The sequence below is a fragment of the Carassius carassius genome, chromosome 19 (assembly GCF_963082965.1).
Source record: "Carassius carassius chromosome 19, fCarCar2.1, whole genome shotgun sequence".
In the NCBI taxonomy this organism is placed as follows: Eukaryota; Metazoa; Chordata; class Actinopteri; order Cypriniformes; family Cyprinidae; genus Carassius; species Carassius carassius.
The window spans coordinates 32,201,620-32,225,813 of NC_081773.1; the positions used below are offsets into that span (position 1 = coordinate 32,201,620).

The 24,194-nt window shown below is 36.7% G+C and overlaps 1 protein-coding gene across 3 annotated transcripts in view; it reads right to left on the bottom strand.

Annotated features, from left to right (window-relative positions):
• LOC132095589 (involucrin-like) overlaps positions 1-17,081 on the bottom strand; it is a 32,267-nt gene extending 15,186 nt beyond the window's left edge. Inside the window, exons 1-2 of one of the 3 annotated variants that reach the window (XM_059500725.1) lie at positions 16,825-17,079; positions 14,259-14,309 (exon numbers count right to left, since the gene is read on the bottom strand). In XM_059500725.1, coding sequence (XP_059356708.1) covers positions 14,259-14,297 — 39 coding nt within the window. In that variant the 5' untranslated portion in view covers positions 14,298-14,309; positions 16,825-17,079. Of the gene's footprint in view, positions 1-14,258; positions 14,310-16,824 lie in introns of all 3 variants that reach the window. The other 2 variants (XM_059500727.1, XM_059500726.1) reach the window with 2 other exon arrangements.
• Positions 17,082-24,194: the final 7,113 nt, after the last annotated feature.

A 24,194-nucleotide genomic window follows, 5' to 3' on the forward strand; every position in this document is an offset into this window, starting at 1 on the left:
TTAGTTAAAAGTTTAAGAAACATACTTGTAAACTTTAAATTACATTGTAATCACAACAAAACTGTTTACGTTCTTAGAATATTAAAAATAAACGTTTAAATAACGTTACTTTTTTGTGAAAATAAAGTTTGCAGATCATTTTAAGAAATCCCTTGTAACCTTTAATAAGTTATAATCATAACACAAAAGTGGACATTTACAATTTTACAATATAACAAAAATAAATGTTCAAATAACACTGAATTCTGAGTTAAAATAAAACATTTAAGTTAAATAGCGTTATAATCACCACAACAAGAAAATGTAACATTTCAATGGTTTAGAAGCATTTTGTTTTCTTACTTTTAGTTTTTATTTTATTTTCCAGTTAGTTACTTTAATTCTTCAACTGAAACTTATTTCTCTTAGTTACCAAGGCAAAATTTTGAATTTTCATCTAATATTTTATTTCAGCTTTATTTCGATTACTAAAAATAATTTTTAATAGTGTTCGTTTTAGTTATCCCAGATAAAAACTCCACTTACTTGTGTAAAAGCTATAGAAGAGTTTAAAACATTGGTCCTTTACTCATCTTCATCCAGTTGTTTTCTATGCTTTCATGATCCAAACAAGCACTATATTGCCTTCTATTTAATTTTTTGTGGTGTTTTATTTGAAGAACCGATTAAATTTCAATCGCTATTGATAAATTTCCTCTCAAATCCCAAGATCAACAGTCTTCCCCATCACATGATCTCACACAACATGAAATTTACTTCTCATTGTATCCAAAGACAGAAGCTTCATGCTTCTCCTTTTTTTGTTTCAGGGAAGAAAATCAGTCGGGTTTACGACGACATGAGGTTGTGTAATAAAATATATGGCAATATTTGATAGGCGAACTATTCCTTTAAACTTGGAGGAAATATATCTGATGTAAATATCTAAATATACTATGTAAATATCTTAGCAAATACAATTTAAATGCAAGTGTTTTAATGAAGTCATGTTGATCTGTTTCAGCTCTGCACAGGTCTGGCAATAACAGACACTCAACTAGTTACTAAACCCCAGAATCAATGCCTTTGATAGTCAGCTTTAACAAAACGTTCACTTTTCATGCTCTGAACAAAGATGAAGTTCAGAACAGGCCGTTCCTGAAGCACAGACTTTGCTCCACGCTTTACAGTTGGAGAAAGCCAGAAATCACTGCCAACGTTTAGAAATGGTGGGGAATTGTAATGTTACGGGCACATGTCTAAAAAAACTTGTTCAATCGTATGATACCACTGCTTGAGAACATTTTGAGGCTATTTTACAGAACAAAGTGTCTTCTGCTCACCAAGGGTGCATTTATATGGTCAAAAATACTGTAAAAATTGTGCAATTATTATCATTTAAAACAGCTGTTTTGTGTGTGAATCTCTGTTAACCTGTCATTTATTCCTGTGATCGAAACTGTATTTTCAGCATCATTACTTCAGTCTCCAGTGTCACATGATCTTCAGAAATCATTCTGATAGGCTGATTTGCTGCTCAAGAAACATTTCTGATTATTATCAGTGTTGAACACAGTTGTGCTGCTAATGTTTCTTTGAAATCCACGATACATTTATTTTTCAAGATTCACAGATGAATAGAAAGTTCAAAAGAACAGAATTTACTTGAAATATAAATATTATTTCACATTATAAATAGATTACTTTAATTTTTTATCAGTTTAATGCTTCCCTGATGATTAAAAGTATTTAATCTATATCATCTTTCTTATGCGTCATAGTTAAAAAAAAAAAAGTTAAATAATAAATTTAAAATCTGAAATATTTCACATTTTGTGACTTGCAGTGTATTCAATTAAATCCTTTTCTATAATATTTCTATTGCTGTTTAATCTCATGTTGTGTGCTGTTGCTTTCATAAGTAAATTGCAGATAAGTGCATATCTCTTTCTCAAGGATTTTGTTGCAAGCAGTAATTTTCCATTGCTTTGGGATAAAAACACCTGTTGAATTCATGCTGGTCAGAAATACACAACTCATGATCTCACATCACCATCACTGTCTCCTCTGCCTCCGTCTGCTTGACTGCTGACAGAAGAGTCTGTTAATGACTAGTCTGGACGCCAGAAAAACTACAGTCTGTAGGTTTTGGCTTTCAGACTCATTTCTGTGTTAAACACATAATGAATATCTTCTGACGAGATCTGCTAAACAGACTGGATCCACCATTACAGCAGAAACATGCCATTCTACTAGATCTTCTACATGAATTCAAGAAGGGTCACATACACACTTAATAATAAAGATAAAATGCCATAAGAACATTTTTGGTTTCACAGAGAACCTTTCAATGATCAGTTCCTAAAATAAACTTTTGATAAACTAAAGAACCTCATTAAATTCTAAAGAAATGTTTGTGTAATGGAAAGAGTGAAACCATGCATGAATGCCAGTGAAGAACTTTATTTGTTATAGTGTTTATTTAGATTCTTAAGGCACGCTTGCACTCTAAAAAGAAATTGAGAGAATTTACCACCGCATAAAAAATGCATGGTTTTATAAAACTTGTGTAAATGCATTTAATCAAACCTTTTAAGATGCAAACTTCTACTGACATCATAATGTTGATCATTACATCAACTTAATATTATGCAACTTAAAGAATAAATTACCATTTAAACTAATGTTTTATGCATTGATTGTAGTAATTTAATGAAATTGCAGTAGGGGTTCAATCTTCAGCTGGCTGGCAGGAGCCGCCACTGGCATGTCACGTGACCTGTCAGTGGCTAGCTGGCAGCTGCCAGTCTTATGCTGGCATGTCACGTGACCTGCCAGTGGCTGGCTATAGTTGTCTGCCAGTCTGCCTTTGGCAAGTTTCAGAACCCATTGATCTTTGGCTGTTTTTGTGTTTTGTGTTCCACTCTCTAGCTCATTTATTATGCATCTGTTGATATGTTTTTGTTCTTTTGCATGATTGATGTTTTAGACAATTTATCCCAATTAAACCAGTCAAATGGCCATGATCAAACTGTCAGCTTACTGACGCTTTGCTGGACGGTCTATTCAGTCAGCCGTGGCTGAACTGCGGTTAACGCGTTGCCAGACACTCTCGCAGTAAGGAAATACACTGTTTTATTCTTATGAATGTAATCTCATGCATCTATTCTTTATTATGATTGGTGTTTTGGGGACGATTATCCCGATTAAACCAGTCAAATGGCCATGATCAAACTGTCAGCTTACTGACGCTTTGCTGGACGGTCTATTCAGTCAGCCGTGGCTGAAGTGCGGTTATTATTGATGTCGTTTGTTTTAGATTGTTATAAGTATGAAATGTTTTTTTTTTTTTTTTTTGTATACGTAATTCATTTTGTTCAGTAGGTCTCTGAATTTACACCTGAGAATCCACAATCATGGCAGGCAAGTAAAGTATTTTACATATTTTCTGTTGCCCTATGAGCTCTGCAGTCAAAAGGCCAAAAGGGTGTCGGGTTAGGTGGTTTAAAACATCTGCCCAATGTAATGTTTACATATTAACATTAAGACAACATAACATCAATGTAACTACAATGATGGCATTAAAATGGATTCTTTTTTGTGTCCTTAAAGGAAGAGTTCATTTACTCACCCTCAAGTTGTTTCAAACCTGTATTAATTTCTTTCTTCTGTGGAACACAAAAGAAGATATTTTGAATAATGTCGGTAACCAGACAGTTGATGGACCCCATTGACGGAAAACAAAATGGTAACACTTTACAATAAGGTTCATTAGTTAACATTAGTTTACTACATTAGTTAACATGAACTAATAATGAACTGCACATATACAGCATTTATGAATCTTTGTTCATGTTAATTTCAACATTTACTAATACTTTATTAAAATCGTGTTAACATTAGTTCATGCACTGTGAACTAACATGAACAAACAATGAACAGCTCTATTTTTATTAATTAATGTTAACAAAGATTAACAAATACAGTAACACAATTTGTATTGCTCATGGTTAGTTAATGGTAGTTAATACATTAACTAATGACCTTATTGTAAAGTGTTACCAAAAAATACTATGGAAGTCAATAGGGAGCATCAACTGTTTGGTTACTGACATTATTCAAAATATCATCTTTTGTGTTCAGCAGAATAAAGAAATTCATACAGGTTTGAAACAACTTGAGGGTGAGTTAAGTAATGACAAAAATGTCATTTTTGGGTGAACTATTCCTTTAACATTCTCATTCCCTTTCTGCCCGTACTGGCACCAAATGTTTCTCAATTAAAGCAAACACTGATCTAAAATAAAAGGTAAACATATAAGGTAAAGGACGCATTTGGGGTCAGTCACACATGACTTTGCATGACACCACTGGACATTATGTTAAAAAAAGTGTTCTGTACTGTAATACGCACTTTATTTACACTTTAAATTGATCAGATAAGGTTTTTTATATATCATGTAGCTGTATATAAATTCTAAAGCTGTTTCAAATCTTTCTTTCTTTTTCAGAGAGGCAATTTGTGTTTGCCTCAGAGGATGAACTATATAGTCTCAGTGAAGACACTAACTGCCCTTACTGCAGGACTGCAGTCACACTGACACAGACACATCTGTCACAGCGGCATTTTAAATATGCAATATTTTACAAAGAAGCAAAAACTGGTAATTTACTCTAATAATTTATCAGTGGATTTTCCTATTAGACGTTTCTCACTGTGTGTTTTTATGTACTTTATTATAGTGAAGTTGACTATACCATGCTATTGCACTGATGGAGTGCAAGGCCGGAGTCACTGGCATTGCCAAAAGTGCAGAAAAACTGTAGCGAGACCAGGGGATTTCAAATCTCATCTGAAAAACCATGGTTTGTGTTATTTTTTACTTTGATCTAGCACAGTTTACTGTATAATTTTGTATGTGTAGCTGTATTCATTATACAAAAATATGAATCAATCATAATTGCATAGAACTGGCACTAATAAAAACATTTCCCCTGAATTCAGGTTATGAAGTGACAGAAAAATCTTCAGGTTTGACAATTTCTCTGTAACATCAGTTCAGTTGCTTGTTTTAGCAATCCATTTTAGAATGCTACATCTTTTTTTTGTTCTTTATTTCTTAGTGGCCCAACAAACCACCCATGAGCAAAAAGATGACAGACTTTCAGAGGAGCAAGCTAATGCACAAATGCAACAAGAAACCCATGTAGTTTTGGAGACAGAAACACAAAAAAGCCGTTTCAAATGTCATAAGTGCGGAGCTGACTTTTCAAACACATCCAATCTGAGGAGGCATGAGAAAATGCAACATGGCTTGGAGCAACCTATGCTTTGCATAGATAAAAAAAATGCGCTGTACGTCACACCAAAAGAACTATATGGGCCAAGAGTGCCAGTCCATGTCAAGAAATCACTTCTCCTAGGACAAATATACTGCGAGTCAGATATTTGCAGAGACATGGCAAAGATAGCAGCCCAGAGTGGACACCCTGGAACTGAATGCCACCACCTTCGAAGAACAATAACTGCACAACGCTACATTCCTCCACAAACACTGAACTCTGCATCTTTGGAGCAAATGTTAGACAAAGGGCTAATCTCAAAGTCAAGAGCCCAGGAATGTAAGGACTTACATTTGAAGGCCAGTGAAGAGGAGGTGGATTGTGTCTTCCCTATTTTTTGGGGAGAATATGGCATGTCACAGACTTACATTTACTTTTCAGTATTTACTAACCTCAAAGATAACTGGTGTCAGCTTGGGCGAACCATTGTGACATTTGACACACTGTCTGGAAGATGGCACTGTCAATGTGGGGGGAGTAAACAAAGACTAAGTTGTGTCCACAGACACCTATGCATGTGGTGGGTATTCCAGGAGCGTCCGTTATTACTGAGAGAACATTCAAATGCAAGTCCTGAAACAATAGAGGACCTTGAGGAGAAAGAACAAGAGAGGGAGGATGAATCACAACCATCAAACGAGACAGCATCAGCAGTGTCTAAAATGACAGACTACTTTTTTAGGTGCAAAAGAATTCCGGAACATCTTCCACAAGAATTAATTTCAACGGAAATGACGATACCAGAAAGCTTTGTGCCTAAAGAAACACAATGCCCTTACTGCCCCGGACCCTGCTACCCTGACCTCAGTGACGCAATCCTAAAGACAAAGCATGCTACCATCTATGCTTTGTTTTCTGTGCACAGAGGTATTTATGGTTTGTGAGTTGTAGTGGGAACATATTGTTGTTGTATATAATTATATATATTTTATTTATTTATGTATGTTTTGTTCAGGTGTTGCAGTTTACATTAAGGAATGTCCTGTTTGTGGAACCCCAGTCAGGTTCCAAGAATACAAATCTGGATTTCACAATTTCAACAACAAAGTGTTCCTCACAATCCCTTTGTGTTCACTTTTGACAACAGGTCTTTCTGTAAGTATAAACAAATCAGTGAATTGTATGCAACAGAATTTAATATTTACCTGAACATTATCTTACATATTGGCCTAACTAAAATGTAAATTTGTCTTTACCTGCAACAGAACCACATTGCTGTCGGACGTTTTTTGCGTACATTGGGGGAACACAGTAAAGTGTACATTCCACACAACACAATAAGGAAAGCTTTTTACCACTTCTCTGCTTTGAAGAGCTACACCTACAATTACTTCTGCTACCGTTGTGGCCATCATCCTCCTATTTTGGTTGCTGACACCAACTGGAAAGTGGCCTTTGACTTACCAGGTAGGAATTCAGTGTACCCATTCATGAAAAAGCTGCTTTAGACTCAAATGTTGGCAACAACAGTTTCCCCTGTCTGCTCTTAAAACACTTACCGTACTCTTTCTGTGTAGTGCATCTCATGAGACGACCAGACCTGACAAACACCACTTCACAGGACACACAGGTGAACGTTTCAGCTAGATGGGAAAACCTTGAGAAGGAGATAATTGCAACAGGACTTTGTGATGGTAAGCTGTTTAATATACTTCTTAAACATTATGCCTACTTGCTTTAAATTTGATTTACAATTCCTTCCCTCCCTCCCATATGTCATTCCTTCCTTCTGTCCCTACTTACTCACTCACTCACTCCCTTCCTTCCTCCCTCCCCCAGGGTCATCTCAAAACCCATTTTCTAGCTCCCTGACATATTCTGCCTTTACACCATGGATTGGACAACACCCCAGAATATCTGATGTCATACCAAAGACTGAGATTTTGAAAGGCCTCTCCCAGAAAGACAGATTGTGGACAAAGAGGACAGATGAGGAATTTGATGAGGACAGAATTTTGCAAGTATTAGAGCTCAAAGGGGTAATACAATTTGCTGATGCTGATTTTTTAAAAAAAAAAACTATAAAATATTTCATTTTATAAGGTTTAATGTATCACTTCCAGCAGAAATAACACTTTGGAGTCAATATGTCATTTACCCAAATTACTTTTTTTTTATAACCATGCATGTTTTCCCCATCATTATTAGCCCCGAAGAGAGGATCTTACAATGGCATGCAATGCTCTAGGCATTTCAGCAAGTGGATCACAGTCTGACCTCATCAATAGGCTTGAGGAACTTCTATTGTATAAGGACATATATCCAAAAATGTTCGTGAAGCTTCACAAAGCAGGAGGTAAGATAAAAAACTACAAGCATGGTACAGAATGGATAATAAGTTATTTAGCATACAGCATACTAAAAGTCAAACAGAAAACAAAAGCACTAATGTTACCTCCATCTACAGTATCATAAACATTTTGCCCTGATTGATAATGAATCACATTATTGAGTGTCAGTTACTGAAAAACATTACATTTAAATTTATATTTGACTACCAAAATATATAACTCATTGTGAAAACGTATTACGTAAGTTACATGAAATTAGCAATTGTTCTGAATTTTCAAAAAAAATTACCCACAGGAGGGGTACTACACCTTGGGTGCACCCATGGTGTGGTATACTATCATTCACCCCTGTGGTGGCAGGAATCTGCTCGAGATCATGGAGATGGTCTCCTGAGTTTCAAATGTCCACCTACGGTCTTCATTTCGGATATAGCTGGACGAGTAGCCAGACATGTCAACAATAGGACTCAGCAAAAGTTTTTTCAGCCACATGATGGCAGGCTATGTGCTCCAACAGCAGAAAACATTTCTGCTGCATTGGAAAAAAAACTTACAGTGCAGAAGGAATGGGTGAATACCCTTCGAAGCTCTATGGGGCCAAACATACCCAAAGACCAAACAACTGACAGATTCACCTGCCCTCACCCTCAGACTGGAACTACTGAACGGTACTCCCTCTATGACCGTTTTCATGAGAAAAACCAAAAAAGGCCTGAAGAGAGACTGAGGAGCATAAAACTGTTGCCAGATCTCGCCAGTGTGGTTAATTCATCTTCAGCAGAGCAGGTTAACAAAGAGCTGTCAACCAGCAAGTATTTCCTCTGTCAACTGAAGGACATTCATTACATGTTCGCCTTGCGGCTGTGTTTCCATCTCCACAACGAAAAAATCAACAATAACTTCTTGCAAGACATTCAAAAAATGTCCCAAAAAGATGTGCACCTAGGGCGACATGGACACCTTTTAATAGGTGTGGATGAGGAAACAGACAGAGGTAATATAGTTCATGAAATTGAAGTTCATGTAGTACTACAAATGTTATTAACATACACTTTTAATTTTATCTCAATACTATGTCATATCATTGCAGAGATGTACCAAAGCACATCTGCAGAAAAGTCATTAACTGACCCGCAAGCTGAACCAGACAAAGTTGAGGAAGATATGGAGAGTTTCACTGTGTCATTGTTTCCTATAAGTGAACAAAATAAGGTACAGACTGGCTTTTTGTACGTTAAACTTCCAAGGAATAGTTTACAGTAACAAAAACTATGGCCTGTAGTATTTTCTGCTTCATTTACATCCAATGAATGGGTTCTGTTTTTGAACTACAGGACAAGCTGAAACAACTTTACATCACCTGGAGGAGAGAGAGACAAATAATTCACAGATTTTCAGCATATGCAACACTGTATATTGCGGACTTGAGAAGTGTTTGCCCCTCTTCTCTTTTAGAGGAAGACCCAAACACGAACATGCCTTGGTTAAATGATAATGTAAGTGTGCTTATATTCTTATGTTTGCCTTACAATTCTTTATTAGGAACTCGGTACATGACAATGCACACAGTTCATATAATATAACAACACTCACATTCACAATGTACTCAGCTAATTTTTTTTTTGTATATTAAAGTCTTTGTCATTTATTTAAAGGCTGTGAACTGTCGTCTTGCTCAAATTGCAGCAGAAACTCAGAATGTAAGTAACTGACTATTCAATGGTGTTTGCAGATATGCAATTGTCCCATGAGATTATTGCTCTGTGAATGTTAAAAAGATAATATAATAATTAATTTCAGTTCACTTCATGCGCAGGTTGTTGCCTTATACACAGATGTGTACATTTTGTGGTACAGAGAGTGGACAAAAAATAAAGCCATTTCAAGGTCACATGTGCAAGATCTTCAGGTATACGTCACTAATTGTATAACAATAGAGGGTTTTCACATATATGATATATATACATATATAATATAAATACGTGTGTGTGTGTGTGTGTGTGTGTGTGTGTGTGTGTGTGTGTGTGTGTGTGTGTGTGTGTGTGTGTGTGTGTGTGTGTTTTTTTTTCCAATGTAGAATGCTCAAAAAATCCTGCTCCCAAGAATTGTTGGTGGTAACACTCCAGAACGAGGAAACCACTTTATACTCTGGGTAAGGTTTGCAAGAAACAGAGTTGTGCTGTAACATTGAATTGATATGCTGACTGTAACTTTTAATATGATTTTTTCACAGGTTTTCGATGTCTCTGGAAAACAAGTGCGTATTTATGATTCAATGATGATCTACAATTCTATTGAAAAAAATGACATGGAGATTCTGAGGTAATTCATTTCTCATCTTTACCAGTGTAGTATAAAAACATTAATTACTTTAAAAACATTATATTAATACTATATAGAAGATGTGAAAGATGCATGACGAGAACTCTGTTTTAATCTAAAATCTGTAAAGCGAGGCCTTCCAAAAACATGGGTCACTGGATGACTGGACTGTTTGCAAACCAGAACAGTGGATGCAGCGAGATGGTGTGAACTGTGGGGTATTTGTTTGCACTGTAAGGTTTATTTCTCACTTCACTATTAAAATGTTTTTTGAATGTGTTATTTTGGGCTGTGAACCGCATTAGAGTTTTCTTTTTTTTTTTGTTTCAAAGGCAGCTGAAATGGAAGCCAAAAACCTGAAAATGTCTTCTGAAGTGCTTCAAACTTGTCAGCTTGTACACCTGCGTGTTTACCATGCCACAAGCATGTTGAAAGATGTGACAACTGAAGTAAGACAAACAGGAATTAAGAGTTTTAATAGAATTGGACCAAAAAAATACAACATTAAAATTCATATGTACTTGACAGGACTTTCCGACTGCAATTGGAGAAAGAGAGGAAGGTGAAACAGAGACCAACACCTGCATGGCCCAGGACTTAAAAGCATGTGTTTATCAAAACACAGGAAATAAGTAAGTAGTATACCATATAAATTGCGAGTTTTAGTGTATATGAATATTGCTGCTTTGACTTTACAATAATGTATATGTTTTTAGAACCCTGCATCCACACATCAAACGGATGAAGTGGGTTCAGTGTGATCTGTGCAACAAATGGTTACACACAGATTGTGCTGGCATAGACCCTACAACAATTCACAAAGACACGCCCATCAGCTGTGGATGTGATCAACAACCATATTCTTTTCAAAGGTAAGCAACTGAACCATAATACAAACTAAAGCTCACTGAACTGCTTTTAATGCATATATGTCTATTTTACAGCACCCTCACAGCTTTGAAACAGGGACTTTTGGTTGACACAGTTGTGGAGGATGAAGAAATTGTGGTAATTGTTATGGAAACCTTTAAATAAAATAGCACAGAAACATTTTTGTATAACACATGTAATAATTAATATCAGTATTATCATATTGATAATTAGTAATGTTGTTTTTTTTTTTTTTTTTTTTTTAGAAACTGCATCATGACCTCACATCTGGCGCTGTTAGATCACACAGAATGTTTTTACATAAACATCCCAGTTATGCACCAAAACTGAAAAACCAATGCAACCTACGGATCTCCATTTTTGATCAAGAACAGGTACAATAATATTTCTTTGGAATAAAAAGATGTTTTACATTAACTTGGTACTTGCTACATACTTGAGGTGACATCTTAACATATCACAATTACTTACTTTTATAAATCGTATTGTACTTATTTGTTATTTATGTAACATTGTACTGTTACAGATTACCAATATCTTGACAATTATTAAAATTTGAAACTATTGGTATGTAAATTAAATGATTCTTAGATGCTGATTCTTTTTTTTTTTTTTACGATACTAATAAGTGAAATATCTGTATGTTGTCATGTTTGTAGACTGAGGGAATCATTGACAAGGTGTACAGTGTTTTGGCATTGGACAAAACTGATTTATCTAGCCCTTCGTATGCAATGGAAGTCATGACACCTGAGGTATGTCACGTTTTGTGAAGAACACAATAATAATTCAAGAGCTAATTATACATTTGAAATATAGTGTGTGAATTATGCAGTTACCAATTCTACATTTAATGCACAAATTATGTGTGATAAGATTGAAATGACTTTGTTTTTTCCTTGATTATAGATAACCATTCTGATTCTCAGAAAGACAGAGGGGTTTCACAGATTCCAAGCGGAAACAGCCTTTGCAACTGCACAAGTGTTTATGTGTGTGGAATAATAGTTTAAGTGCTACAAGCAATGGCCTATACAGTTCCTCGTTTTTTTATTTGTAAATAGTTTTTGTTGCTTGGGTTTTACTTGTAAATAGTCGTTGTAAATTTGGAAATACTGATACAGTCTCTGCTCCGTGATTTTACTGTTTAAATTGGCTTTCTTTTATTGAATTATTTAAAAGCATTGCTGTAGGCCTATTTTGTCCTGTTGTTGCAGAAAATGCTCAAAAGTAATGACAAAGAGTAATGTTATTGGAATTAAATCATGTTTTAATAGACTACTCTGCATCTACTGCATCTATTATTACACAACTTTTTACACAACGATTAAAATCGTCACAACTAGCGGCAGTATCCATACAAATTGGATTAATTTCCGTAGAATGAGAGGACGGCAACAGTAACGACACAGTAAGCTGATTTGATCATGGCCATTTGACTGGTTTAATCGGGATAATCGTCCCCAAAACACCAATCATAATAAAGAATAGATGCATGAGATTACATTCATAAGAATAAAACAGTGTATTTCCTTACTGCGAGAGTGTCTGGAAACGCGTTATAACCGCACTTCAGCCACGGCTGACTGAATAGACGTCCAGCAAAGCGTCAGTAAGCTGACAGTTTGATCATGGCCATTTGAGTGGTTTAATCGGGATAATCGTCCCCAAAACACCAATCATAATAAAGAATAGATGCATGAGATTACATTCATAAGAATAAAACAGTGTATTTCCTTACTGCGAGAGAGTCTGGAAACGCGTTATAACCGCACTTCAGCCACGGCTGACTGAATAGACGTCCAGCAAAGCGTCAGTAAGCTGTCAGTTTGATCATGGCCATTTGACTGGTTTAATTGGGATAAATTGTCTAAAACATCAATCATGCAAAAGAACAAAAACATATCAACAGATGCATAATAAATGAGCTAGAGAGTGGAACACAAAACACAAAAACAGCCAAAGATCAATGGGTTCTGAAACTTGCCAAAGGCAGACTGGCAGACAACTATAGCCAGCCACTGGCAGGTCACGTGACATGCCAGCATAAGACTGGCAGCTGCCAGCCAGCCACTGACAGGTCACGTGACATGCCAGCATCAAGCTGGCAGCTGCCAGCTAGCCACTGACAGGTCACGTGACATGCCAGTGGCGGCTCCTGCCAGCCAGCTAAAGATTGAACCCCGACTCTGAAATTGTAACTTGTTTCCTTTGAAAGTTTGATAACTTTGAAAACTGTAGTGCAGTTTCAAACTGAATAAGTAAATGTTATCTTATGTTTCTAGTGAAGGGAAAGAGCTGTTATGTTTGAGTTCCTGTTATGAATTAATGCTTGTGTTTGGCTCCATGAAGGTTTAGATCACATTTACCAAATGAACAATGACTGCACTGATACCAGTGATAAATAATTACTTAGTTATTTATTCAGTTTATTCATGTTACATTGCAATTAGCATGTGCTCGGTTCATGAAATAATAGCTCAGAGTAATTGTTTCCAAAACCAATGCTTAATCATGTTTTTGTGAGTAATCTACTTAAAAAAGTGTGTAAACTTAATGCATTGAATTTATTAGAAGCTGTGGAAACATTTTCAAATGTTTCATTATTGAAAGGTTACAAAAAAAGTTCTAAGTTTCTAGCCCAGATATGTTATAGGAATGTTTATTTCTGAGGATGTTAGTCCAGTTGTCTTTAGAATGTTATTTAAAGGTTATAAAAATGTTTCTACTAACTTGATTTCCACCCAAATTTAAATGTTACCTGACTGTTTATTCCAAGCATTTTCTGAATAAAGAACATTTTCTCTAAACATTATTAGAATGTTCATCAAAAACAAATGACATCATAAGGATCTCACTAATGACATCACTGTCGATCTCAGAACATTACATATTAATAAAGTCAAACACATTTTTTTGTTTGGTTTTTTTTAAACATAAGTGAAAGTTGCGAGAACTCTCCCTGTTATGATATGAAAGTACTGTTTTCATTATTGTGTTCATACAGAAAGATCTCCACAGCAGCACTTTGCATAAATCCTAGAAAGATGGATGTGAAATCAATCACACCCACTAATCAGCTGAAAATGATCTTGTGCTGCTAGTGAAATGGTGTAGAATCTACTGTTTTTGCTTCAGGACTCGAGTGGCGAACAATAGCAGACCCGTATTTAATATCGCCCAGCTCATATTTCCTTCTGTTTTTGATGGTTTCTGAGCATGAGGGCATGAACACTGTGTCCATGATGACATCGGTCTGATTTGACTACATTTGCACACTCTCACAGTCTCTGACGCCAGCGATGGAGGACGAGACTTCTCATAATTATTTGTACTTTTTATCCTAAACATGCATGATTTGTGTGGTTGTTTTTTTGCATGTAGCATCAAGATCCCCTGCTGTAAATTGAGTTTCATGAAGCTTATCATCACCTTCATCAGGAACGGCTGATTCCTTTGCTGCAAGGTCATCTGCTGGAGAATCTGAATATGAGATAAAAGGTAAATTAACAACCCAGGTTTATCATCTTTATCATTGGAATAAAAAAACGACACAGGTGCGTGGCAGGTGATATATGCTGGCTCCCGTCAAACGGGTTGAGCTGAATAAACAGACTGTGAGATCTCTGTTATGAGAAACTGTAAAATAAACCTGAAGTGAGGGCTGTAAAATCATGCTGTTGCTCCGTTTTACAGCTTTGGCTCATCATAGAGGGGTGTGGTCAGAGTTATTACAGGGCACGATATGATGGAAACGTGAAAAACAACAAAACAGAAACTTATATCACGTCAGATTTATCCTATAGAACTAATAGATGCACAAATATCTGCTTCATTCATAAAAGCAGTCATGTGTTCAGTTTTCATGACTTTACTAATATGGATGCACTATATATCAGTACTAAATAGGTCATTAATATTTGACAATATACTGTATATCAGACAGTATATGATGTTTTATATTTTAAATTAGATATTTAATTGTGCATGCCCATTTTCCCTTGTTTTTATATCTATGGTTATCTAAAGTCATGGTTATTACAGTTGAATAAACTTAAGCCATTACAAGAAAATTCTACATAATTGAGATAAAATACATGTTAACTAAAATAAAAAAAATAATGTAGAGAACGTATTTTATTTCGTTTCCAAGGCTGCTTTTCTCATTTTCATTTTGAAGAAAATATCATAAAAAAATTAAAGTAAAATAAATAAAATTACTAAAACTAAGTTCAACATGAAATCAGAAAATATAATGACAGAAAGTCATCAAAACATTAACAAATCTATTCATATGGAAAAGCAATTGAAAATATAACTTGAAATTCCTTTTGAAAACTGGAATATCCTTGAATACATTAACAGTATCTCAGCGATATTAAAATAACACTTAAAATCAAGCATCTACAGAACTAATCATTTAAAATAGCATCCATTTTCCATACATTACATTAAATTGTTGTGATGCATAAAGTCACTAGTTACATTTCAAACAACTGATTTTAGTTGTTAGTGTTTTGTTTTTCACTTCTATCATAAATCAGATGATAAATGAGTTTAATATGTGCTATTTATTGGTTATCAGTCATAGCATGTAAAGTAATTATCAAATGTAATGTAAAATAATAATGATCAGTATTAATAGGAGTTCTGATTTTCAGTGGACATCCATTGTGTCTACTGATGCATCCAAACTCTTGTCATCATAGTAATGAAAGGATATGTTTTATGATATGATCTTAAACACATGCATCTTCAGTTTTAATGCAAATACAGTGGTGTGTTTAGTCCAGTGGTTCTGTTTGTTTTATTAGCCGGCTTGCTCAATTGACGTCTAGTGCTTCGTGCATTATTTCTTCATATGCCTTTTGTGTTATAAAATGACGCGGATGCATTATGTAACACCTTCTTTCAATGTTGTCACGTTTCATCGGCTTTTGTGTCGTCGAATGGAGAAATCCTGAATGCATGTGCACAATTGCTAATGACTTAGATGATTTTTGTCTCTCAAGCTTTAATTTCCGCAGTTGTTCTTTTATTTGATGCCGTTGGCACAGTTGGTAGTTGTCAGATTAAGAGACACAAAGGAAGTTTACTCTAGAGCAGAGAGAAGGATGGTCGGGCAACACACCTGTCCACACAAACACCAAACAATGAACTCAAATCCAAGGCTGTGGCCGTGCATGTGCCTCGCTGCGTCTCTCAGATTTGGACAGAGGCACACAAACTCAAAAGCATCCCTAACTCCACCATGTTCTCCACACAGGGTGTGGTCTACATCTGGGACTGGATTGAATTTCTGAGACTACACCTCAGTCTTTCTCCGTTTACAGCAGTGAGCGAAATGCATGTTCTCCTCTACATCTGGAGGAGATTTGACATATTAGCGCTTAACAGGCCTGTAAATCACCAAAGATCATATTTAGATGGGATTTTTAATGAGAGAAACGTTTTAATCCCGATCCCGAACATTTGGTAACATCCTGTAAATGTTTAAGGGGTGCGATACATTCGGATGAAGTCATTGTGAGACTCTGAACGGTCAAAGCTGTTCGTCAAGAACACAATGTACAAAGAGGGAAATGCAGTGAGCTGTGAAAAGCTGGGTAAGGCTTTACAGCTTCAACAAGTCATATCTGAGGGGTTTATTTTGTGACCAGCTAAATTCAATCCAGAATGTATGGATCTCCAATCATGCATGTATAATAACAATAGTCCTTCTGTCTCAAACATGTGATCTTTGAGCTGATATACAGACTCACTCTATCAAAGAAAGACAGAGAGAGAGAGAGCCATGCATGCTTCCCATTTCATCCAGAAGTCTCTCTTTATATATAAAATTAATACATTATATATTCTATGTTCAATTTAAAAGTATATATCACTTCATGAATGTGTTACACTAATCAAGTGTTAAAGCATAAAACAGAAACTTTGAAATGTATTTTGTTAGGAATCTCTTAAATGTGATTTTAAACTAGTTTAAGTAAACCCTTACCTTGCATCTTCACCCCAGTCACGATTAAACTCCCAAGGACGAAAATCCACAAGCTTGACTTCATTGTGTCTTGAATGAAACTGAGCTGAACCGGGTCTGAAACGAGTTTTGACTTTGAGCGCGTGTAGATAGGTGTTAGTGTACCTCGCGTGCGCTCGCATGTGCAACTTTCCCTCAAGCTTTTGTTGTACAAACTTTACTTTACTGGGTGTGCAGCCCTGAGTCCACCGCCCACCCACATGTGGGACTGACTTGTGCAGGATCCAATTGCAGGTCTGTATCACTGGTTTCTCACAGAAGTCTCACGCGCAGAGGATGCACTGGGAACCCCTCCCTCCCTCGACACACATTATGACTCAACAAAAGCACATATGGGTTTGCATATCGTTCAGGACAATTCTGCTATTGATGCATTTTCGTTTTCCTTTAGAATTCGTGTTTAAATACATAGCAAGTTTTCTTGACCTCATGAACGAGCCCTGTGCAGTGAACACACACCCAACCCCCAAAAATACTCAATATAGTTTCCTAAACGTTGAGAGGGGACGTAATGAATGGAGCTGGGTTTAAACCTAGCGAGCTGAATACTTCAGCTTTGGCTTTCAGCTCAGCTTCGCCTGAAGTGAGACACAGCTCCATTCATCCGTCTCTCACCTCTGGGGAAGTTCAGGAAAGCTTTTACTGTTGAACCTGAGCCACCCAGCGGGGAACACAGCAGAAGCACTCGAGTTCAGGACATGAAGGTCATGTCTGCGCAAAACTCAAACTGCGCCGTTTCTTTGTTTATACGGGTAACTTATCAGACGGGCGCGATCCGCTAACGGTAGCAAACAAACAGGACCAGTTGAGTCGAGTTATGAGTAGCCTAACCAAAATAAGTTCAGCCGAACACTGCAAAAAAAAAAAGTGTTTGCGACTGCAAAAAAAATAAAAAAATAAAAAAGTGTTTGCTAGCATTTCACTTAAACTCAATTTATCACAAAGACATGGCAAGTAAGTTATGTGAAATTTTGAAGTAGAAAAACTGAAGAAGTATTTTCATGTAAAACATCAATATTCATGTCTTTTCAGGTTGTAGGCTATTTTCACCTGGCGGTAAAAACACGTTTGCAAACAGGAATTGAATGCTGACAAAGCAGTGCATATTTGACACCTCATAGTTATTTATGTATTTATTCTTCATCAACATATCTCAGTAAGTCGAGGTCTATTTACATCTAAACAACATGCTGCAGACAGTATTGCGATACCTTTCTGGGGTAACCATGACAACAATAGCGACTTGAGCAATTTATCGGCTAAAACCAAAATCTTGCGAATATTTGAAACTTAAAAGTTGTATATTTCATAAACATATTTCAGTAAGTCAAGAGCGTGTATTTTCATCTAAACACGTTAGCAAACAGCAATTGAGGTAACCACGGTAACAGTACGCAACTTAAGCGATTTATCGGCTAAAACATAAAACCTTGCCATTATTTGACACTTTATGGAGTGATTTATCACAAAAATATGTCAAGAAGTCAGTACCAGGGCATGTACTTTCAACTACCATTAAACAAGTGCTCCCAAGCGGGAATTGGGATTGTGTGAGGAGGTAACCAAGTTGACTAAACAATGCCAATATTTTAAACTTTATAGTTATGTTTATCATAAACTAATATCTCAGAGAGTCAATGGTGTGTATTTTCACCTGGCATTAAATAGATGCTCTTGAAAATAAACTGATGCTGGAGGAAGGGTAACCATAGCAACAGTGTGCCAGTTGACCGGCTTATGAAAGTTGGCAAAACAGAGCCAGTATTTTACACTTTATAGTTTTGTTTTTCATAAACATATCCTGTCCATGGCTGGTATTAACCTAGTATTCAACAATTGCTTGCAAAGAGAAATTGCAATCGCTTTGGCAGGTCCATAGCATCATTACATGAGTTGAGAGATTTGCGAAATCTTTAATATCGGATGCAACTTTGGCAAAACAGTGTAAATATTTGACCTTTGTATGATTTTTAATCATAAACACATCACTGAAGATATAGTCAGGGAACAAATTTACACCTGACCTTAAATGCACACTGAACAGAAATTGCCATATGTTTTATCATATACGCATACCTCAGAAAGTCAGTACAAGTTAGGCGTAATTTTACTTTATGAAAGTGTCATAATCGGATGGAAAGTTCACAAAACAGTGCCGATATTTTACATTTATAGATCAGACAGTACTCACGTAACTGTATCTCAAAAAGTCAGTGTTTTGTTAAAGACAAAAATCTAATGTTGATGTTGGCTAACTGGATTCTCCGAAACAAACTAAAAGTTTTAACCCTTGAATGTATGCTAGCTGTATCAATGGACAACGCAGTAGACTAGGCTACTATTATCTCAGATAAAAAGAAAAAAAGAACACTATTTATGTCATAAATGAAACAAAAGTGAGCATTCATAACGTTTATTTCCATCACTGAAGGTCAATCTCTGTGGTCTCCCCCGTAACACGGTTCTTGATGGACAGTTCCATCTGATGAAGTTGAAAAGGCGAATCCACCTGTTCCACATTAGATCTGCTCCCCGCTCCGAGCATGAGCCACACCGGCCGGCGTGCCCCAGATGATCTCTCTCCGGGAATAACAAACACATGTGAGGAACGCGCTGGGAATGTTCAGGTCAGGAGCCGAGGGTCTAGTCTGATGGTGAGGATCGAGCCGAGCACCCATGCGCCTCAGCGGACTGATACGAATTGATGAAATGCAGTCTATCATCTCACCAGTGACTAAGGCTATACTTGTAGCTCTGTTTATTTTTGCCATTTTGCTCATCCTCTATGTGATACTGTGGTATATATGCAGAGACGTGGACTGTGATCACGGCATTTGATTTTGGAGACCGAAGCTGCGGATCCGCGGAGAAGTCAGGGTGACCCCGGTAAGTGTCCTTCAGTCACACGTTATCTTTATCAAATCGCAACACATCATTTTTTTGTGAGTTATGCGTTCGTTCGTTTTCCATTATAGCGCGCTCTTGCACGCGAAGTGATAGATGTGTCCCTTTGCAATGTCTCCACGGCTCACCAAACCGTCATCATCTTGTTCATTACGACTGAAAAGACATGCACTTGAACGGGTTTTCACGAAAAACAACATTTGAATTGATGCGTTAGCTGTTCGTTCAATTTTGGTTCCATGCACTTTCCGGGAACGTTTATGGTTATTAAAATTAATCTGAAAAGAATAGAAGGTCTGGATGAATTGGTTACGCGGAGCGTGCACTAACGTAGGTGAACAAACTGAAGCAATAGCGCAAAATTTCATTCCCAAACATTTCAACGCAGATGCAATTGTCGAAAAGTAACTAGTTTAACAAAAGTCGGACGCAAACAAGACGCACGAAGGTTATGAGAAATAAACAATTACTGTTGTCGCAGGTTGCGAGATGCATCTACTGTAAATAATATTTTAATACTGATTTTGATCCAATGTTTGTTCTCCAGTAGTCTTTTATCATGCACTTTGAGCAGAAGTGAGTGGCGCTGAGACTGACCGCATCTTTGCAGCAGTGCATTGCAGTCTGAGCTCTTTGAACTTGTTAACAGCATTTTATTCTCGCAGCTCTGGGACTTGAGGAGACAGACCTCGTGTAATGGTTTTCTGCTTCCCTGTGGAGATCCTAAACACCACTCGTCTTTTATATTACCCTTTCTGTCTTAATTTACTACCTTTAATCTCTCGGTTAATGAGCGTGAGTTGAGGCGATCTAAACTCGAAGTGAAACATGCATATTTCACGCTCATGCTCGCATTATTGGTTAAACTAGCCATTATGGGTTGTGAAGGAGAACCCAAGGGCAGATGCAAATTGCCACTGCAGTGTGTTTGAGAAGCAATGTTGAACTCATCTCAGCAGGGTTCATTGCTTTTCATAGCTTTTCTGATCACAGACACTTCTGCATCTACACCAGTCGAATAGACATGTATCTGCACAAATTTATTCATGCAGATGTCAAAGTCTTTTGAGTGAGATGTGCTGATTGGTGTATTAATTGAGAACAAAGCATGCAAAAGGCAGAATGGATCTTGGTTAATATCATTGTCATGCCTGGAGTGGGTTGGAACAGGAACAGACAGAATTAAGAGTCAGACTGAAAGACAGAAGGAATGTCCCTTCAAAATTCAAAATTACTAAACTCTGAATTGCATGATTAATAGTCGCGTGTATTGCTTTAATAAAAAAAGTCATGGTGGAAACAAGCTTCCATAGAAAAGTCATTCTGTCACACTCTCATCTCAGTTCAGCAGATTGTGAAAGCGTTGGAAATCAGATAGTTTCACATGTTTGAATGATGCAAAATACACAAGGGACTTTAACCGCAATGTTTTATTATGTTTTAAATATACAAATGATATACCTGAGACTTTAAACCTAAACACTGCACAATTTAATATATGTGTGTGTATATATATATATATATATATATATAGTGCTGTGAAAAGTGTTTATTTTTTCATATTTATCACACTTAAAAGATTCAGATCATTAAACATATTTTTTTATATTACACAAAGATAATGCAAGTAAATACAAAATGCAGTTTTTAATATATAGCCTTGACCATATTTGGAAGTGAATTTCAGCAAGTGGAAGCATTTGGTACTGCGGTCAAACAAAATTGTATAATTTTTTATATCAACTTCAAATTTGGAACACAGCTTGTTTAGGTTTATGGCTTTGATTTTCATGTAGTTTTAGAGATAGTTTTTTGTGTTAAAATGGTTAAGTTCACAGTTTTGCATCTTTGTCTGATTTTCATGTACTTTTTTTTCAAATCAAGGTTAATGTTTGTTTGGTTTGTTTCATGGCTTATAGTGCTCTAATGAAGACTTTTTTAAATCCCTATGGGCAAAATACTTACAGAACCAATGCTGCTGGAAAAAGTGGGCAGCACTAATGCACACAATTCATGTAATACAACCCGAATTCCGGAAAAGTTGGGACGTTTTTTAAATTTTAATAAAATGAAAACTAAAAGACTTTCAAATCACATGAGCCAATATTTTATTCACAATAGAACATAGATAACATAGCAAATGTTTAAACTGAGAAAGTTTACAATTTTATGCACAAAATGAGCTCATTTCAATTTTGATTTCTGCTACAGGTCTCAAAATAGTTGGGACGGGGCATGTTTACCATGGTGTAGCATCTCCTTTTCTTTTCAAAACAGTTTGAAGACGTCTGGGCATTGAGGCTATGAGTTGCTGGAGTTTTGCTGTTGGAATTTGGTCCCATTCTTGCCTTATATAGATTTCCAGCTGCTGAAGAGTTCGTGGTCGTCTTTGATGTATTTTTCGTTTAATGATGCGCCAAATGTTCTCTATAGGTGAAAGATCTGGACTGCAGGCAGGCCAGGTTAGCACCCGGACTCTTCTACGACGAAGCCATGCTGTTGTTATAGCTGCAGTATGTGGTTTTGCATTGTCCTGCTGAAATAAACAAGGCCTTCCCTGAAATAGACGTTGTTTGGAGGGAAGCATATGTTGCTCTAAAACCTTTATATACCTTTCAGCATTCACAGAGCCTTCCAAAACATGCAAGCTGCCCATACCGTATGCACTTATGCACCCCATACCATCAGAGATGCTGGCTTTTGAACTGAACGCTGATAACATGCTGGAAGGTCTCCCTCCTCTTTAGCCCGGAGGACACGGCGTCCGTGATTTCCAACAAGAATGTCAAATTTGGACTCGTCTGACCATAAAACACTATTCCACTTTGAAATAGTCCATTTTAAATGAGCCTTGGCCCACAGGACACGACGGCGCTTCTGGACCATGTTCACATATGGCTTCCTTTTTGCATGATAGAGCTTTAGTTGGCATCTGCTGATGGCACGGCGGATTGTGTTTACCGACAGTGGTTTCTGAAAGTATTCCTGGGCCCATTTAGTAATGTCATTGACACAATCATGCCGATGAGTGATGCAGTGTCGTCTGAGAGCCCAAAGACCACGGGCATCCAATAAAGGTCTCCGGCCTTGTCCCTTACGCACAGAGATTTCTCCAGTTTCTCTGAATCTTTTGATGATGTTATGCACTGTAGATGATGAGATTTGCAAAGCCTTTGCACTTTGACGTTGAGGAACATTGTTTTTAAAGTTTTCCACAATTCTTTTACGCAGTCTTTCACAGATTGGAGAGCCTCTGCCCATCTTTACTTCTGAGAGACTCTGCTTCTCTAAGACAAAGCTTTTATAGCTAATCATGTTACAGACCTGATATCAATTAACTTAATTAATCACTAGATGTTCTCCCAGCTGAATCTTTTCAAAACTGCTTGCTTTTTTAGCCATTTGTTGCCCCCGTGCCACATTTTTTGAGACCTGTAGCAGGCATTAAATTTTAAATGAGCTAATTAAGTGGATAAAAGTGTAAAATTTCTCAGTTTAAACATTTGCTACGTTATCTATGTTCTATTGTGAATAAAATATTGGCTCATGTGATTTGAAATTCCTTTAGTTTTCATTTTATTAAAATTTAAAAAACGTCCCAACTTTTCCGGAATTCGGGTTGTACATTTTGGCTGCGGGATGAAAGCTGTTTCTCTGTGAGAGTGTGTCTGGCTCAGCGGTGTGTGTGTGGATTGGCTGCAGGGAGCTTGTGTTTGGTGGAATGGATAGATGAGGAACTCCAGGAAACGTAATCGAGTGGCAATCATAGAAAGTGGGCCAGGAAGGGTTCTCTCTGAAGCCGTCCGTGTTTCTCCTGCGAAACCAGCAAACACTCACTTTTAGCTGTCAGTCGTATTGCTTCCACTCAAGATGCTGCGTGACACGGAGATATAATAAAGCCAGACATGGATGTGGGTTATAAATAGATGATATGAGTCAACTGTTATGTAAAGTTACATTTTTAACTGCCTGTTTATGGAAACCAGACATGGATGCGGGTTATAAAATCCAGATCTGAATTGGATTAGAAATGTTCTGTTTGATTCCATGCACTTGAGATTTTTCTTTTATTTAGCTATACTGTTATACTGGAATGATGGATGATGACTGATGGGTTTTAAAAACTCTTAATTCCCCCTTTCGCAAATTAAGGTCTACAATTATTTTCTACTGTATTATTTTCTTTACTTGGTCTTTATTTATGGATAATTTCATCAATGTTTACTTAAAAACGGAGGTGAATGAGCAAAAAACAAAAATGAAATGTACTGTTATATATCTGTTTTAGTTTTTAGATGCTGCTTATCTAAATGACAGGCAATACTGCTCATTTATTTTGCTTTTTATTTCACAGTTTTGCGCAAGGGTTGTGATACTGATGGGCTTTGAGATGGTCAGACAGACTTCATGACATGGACTTCATGTCA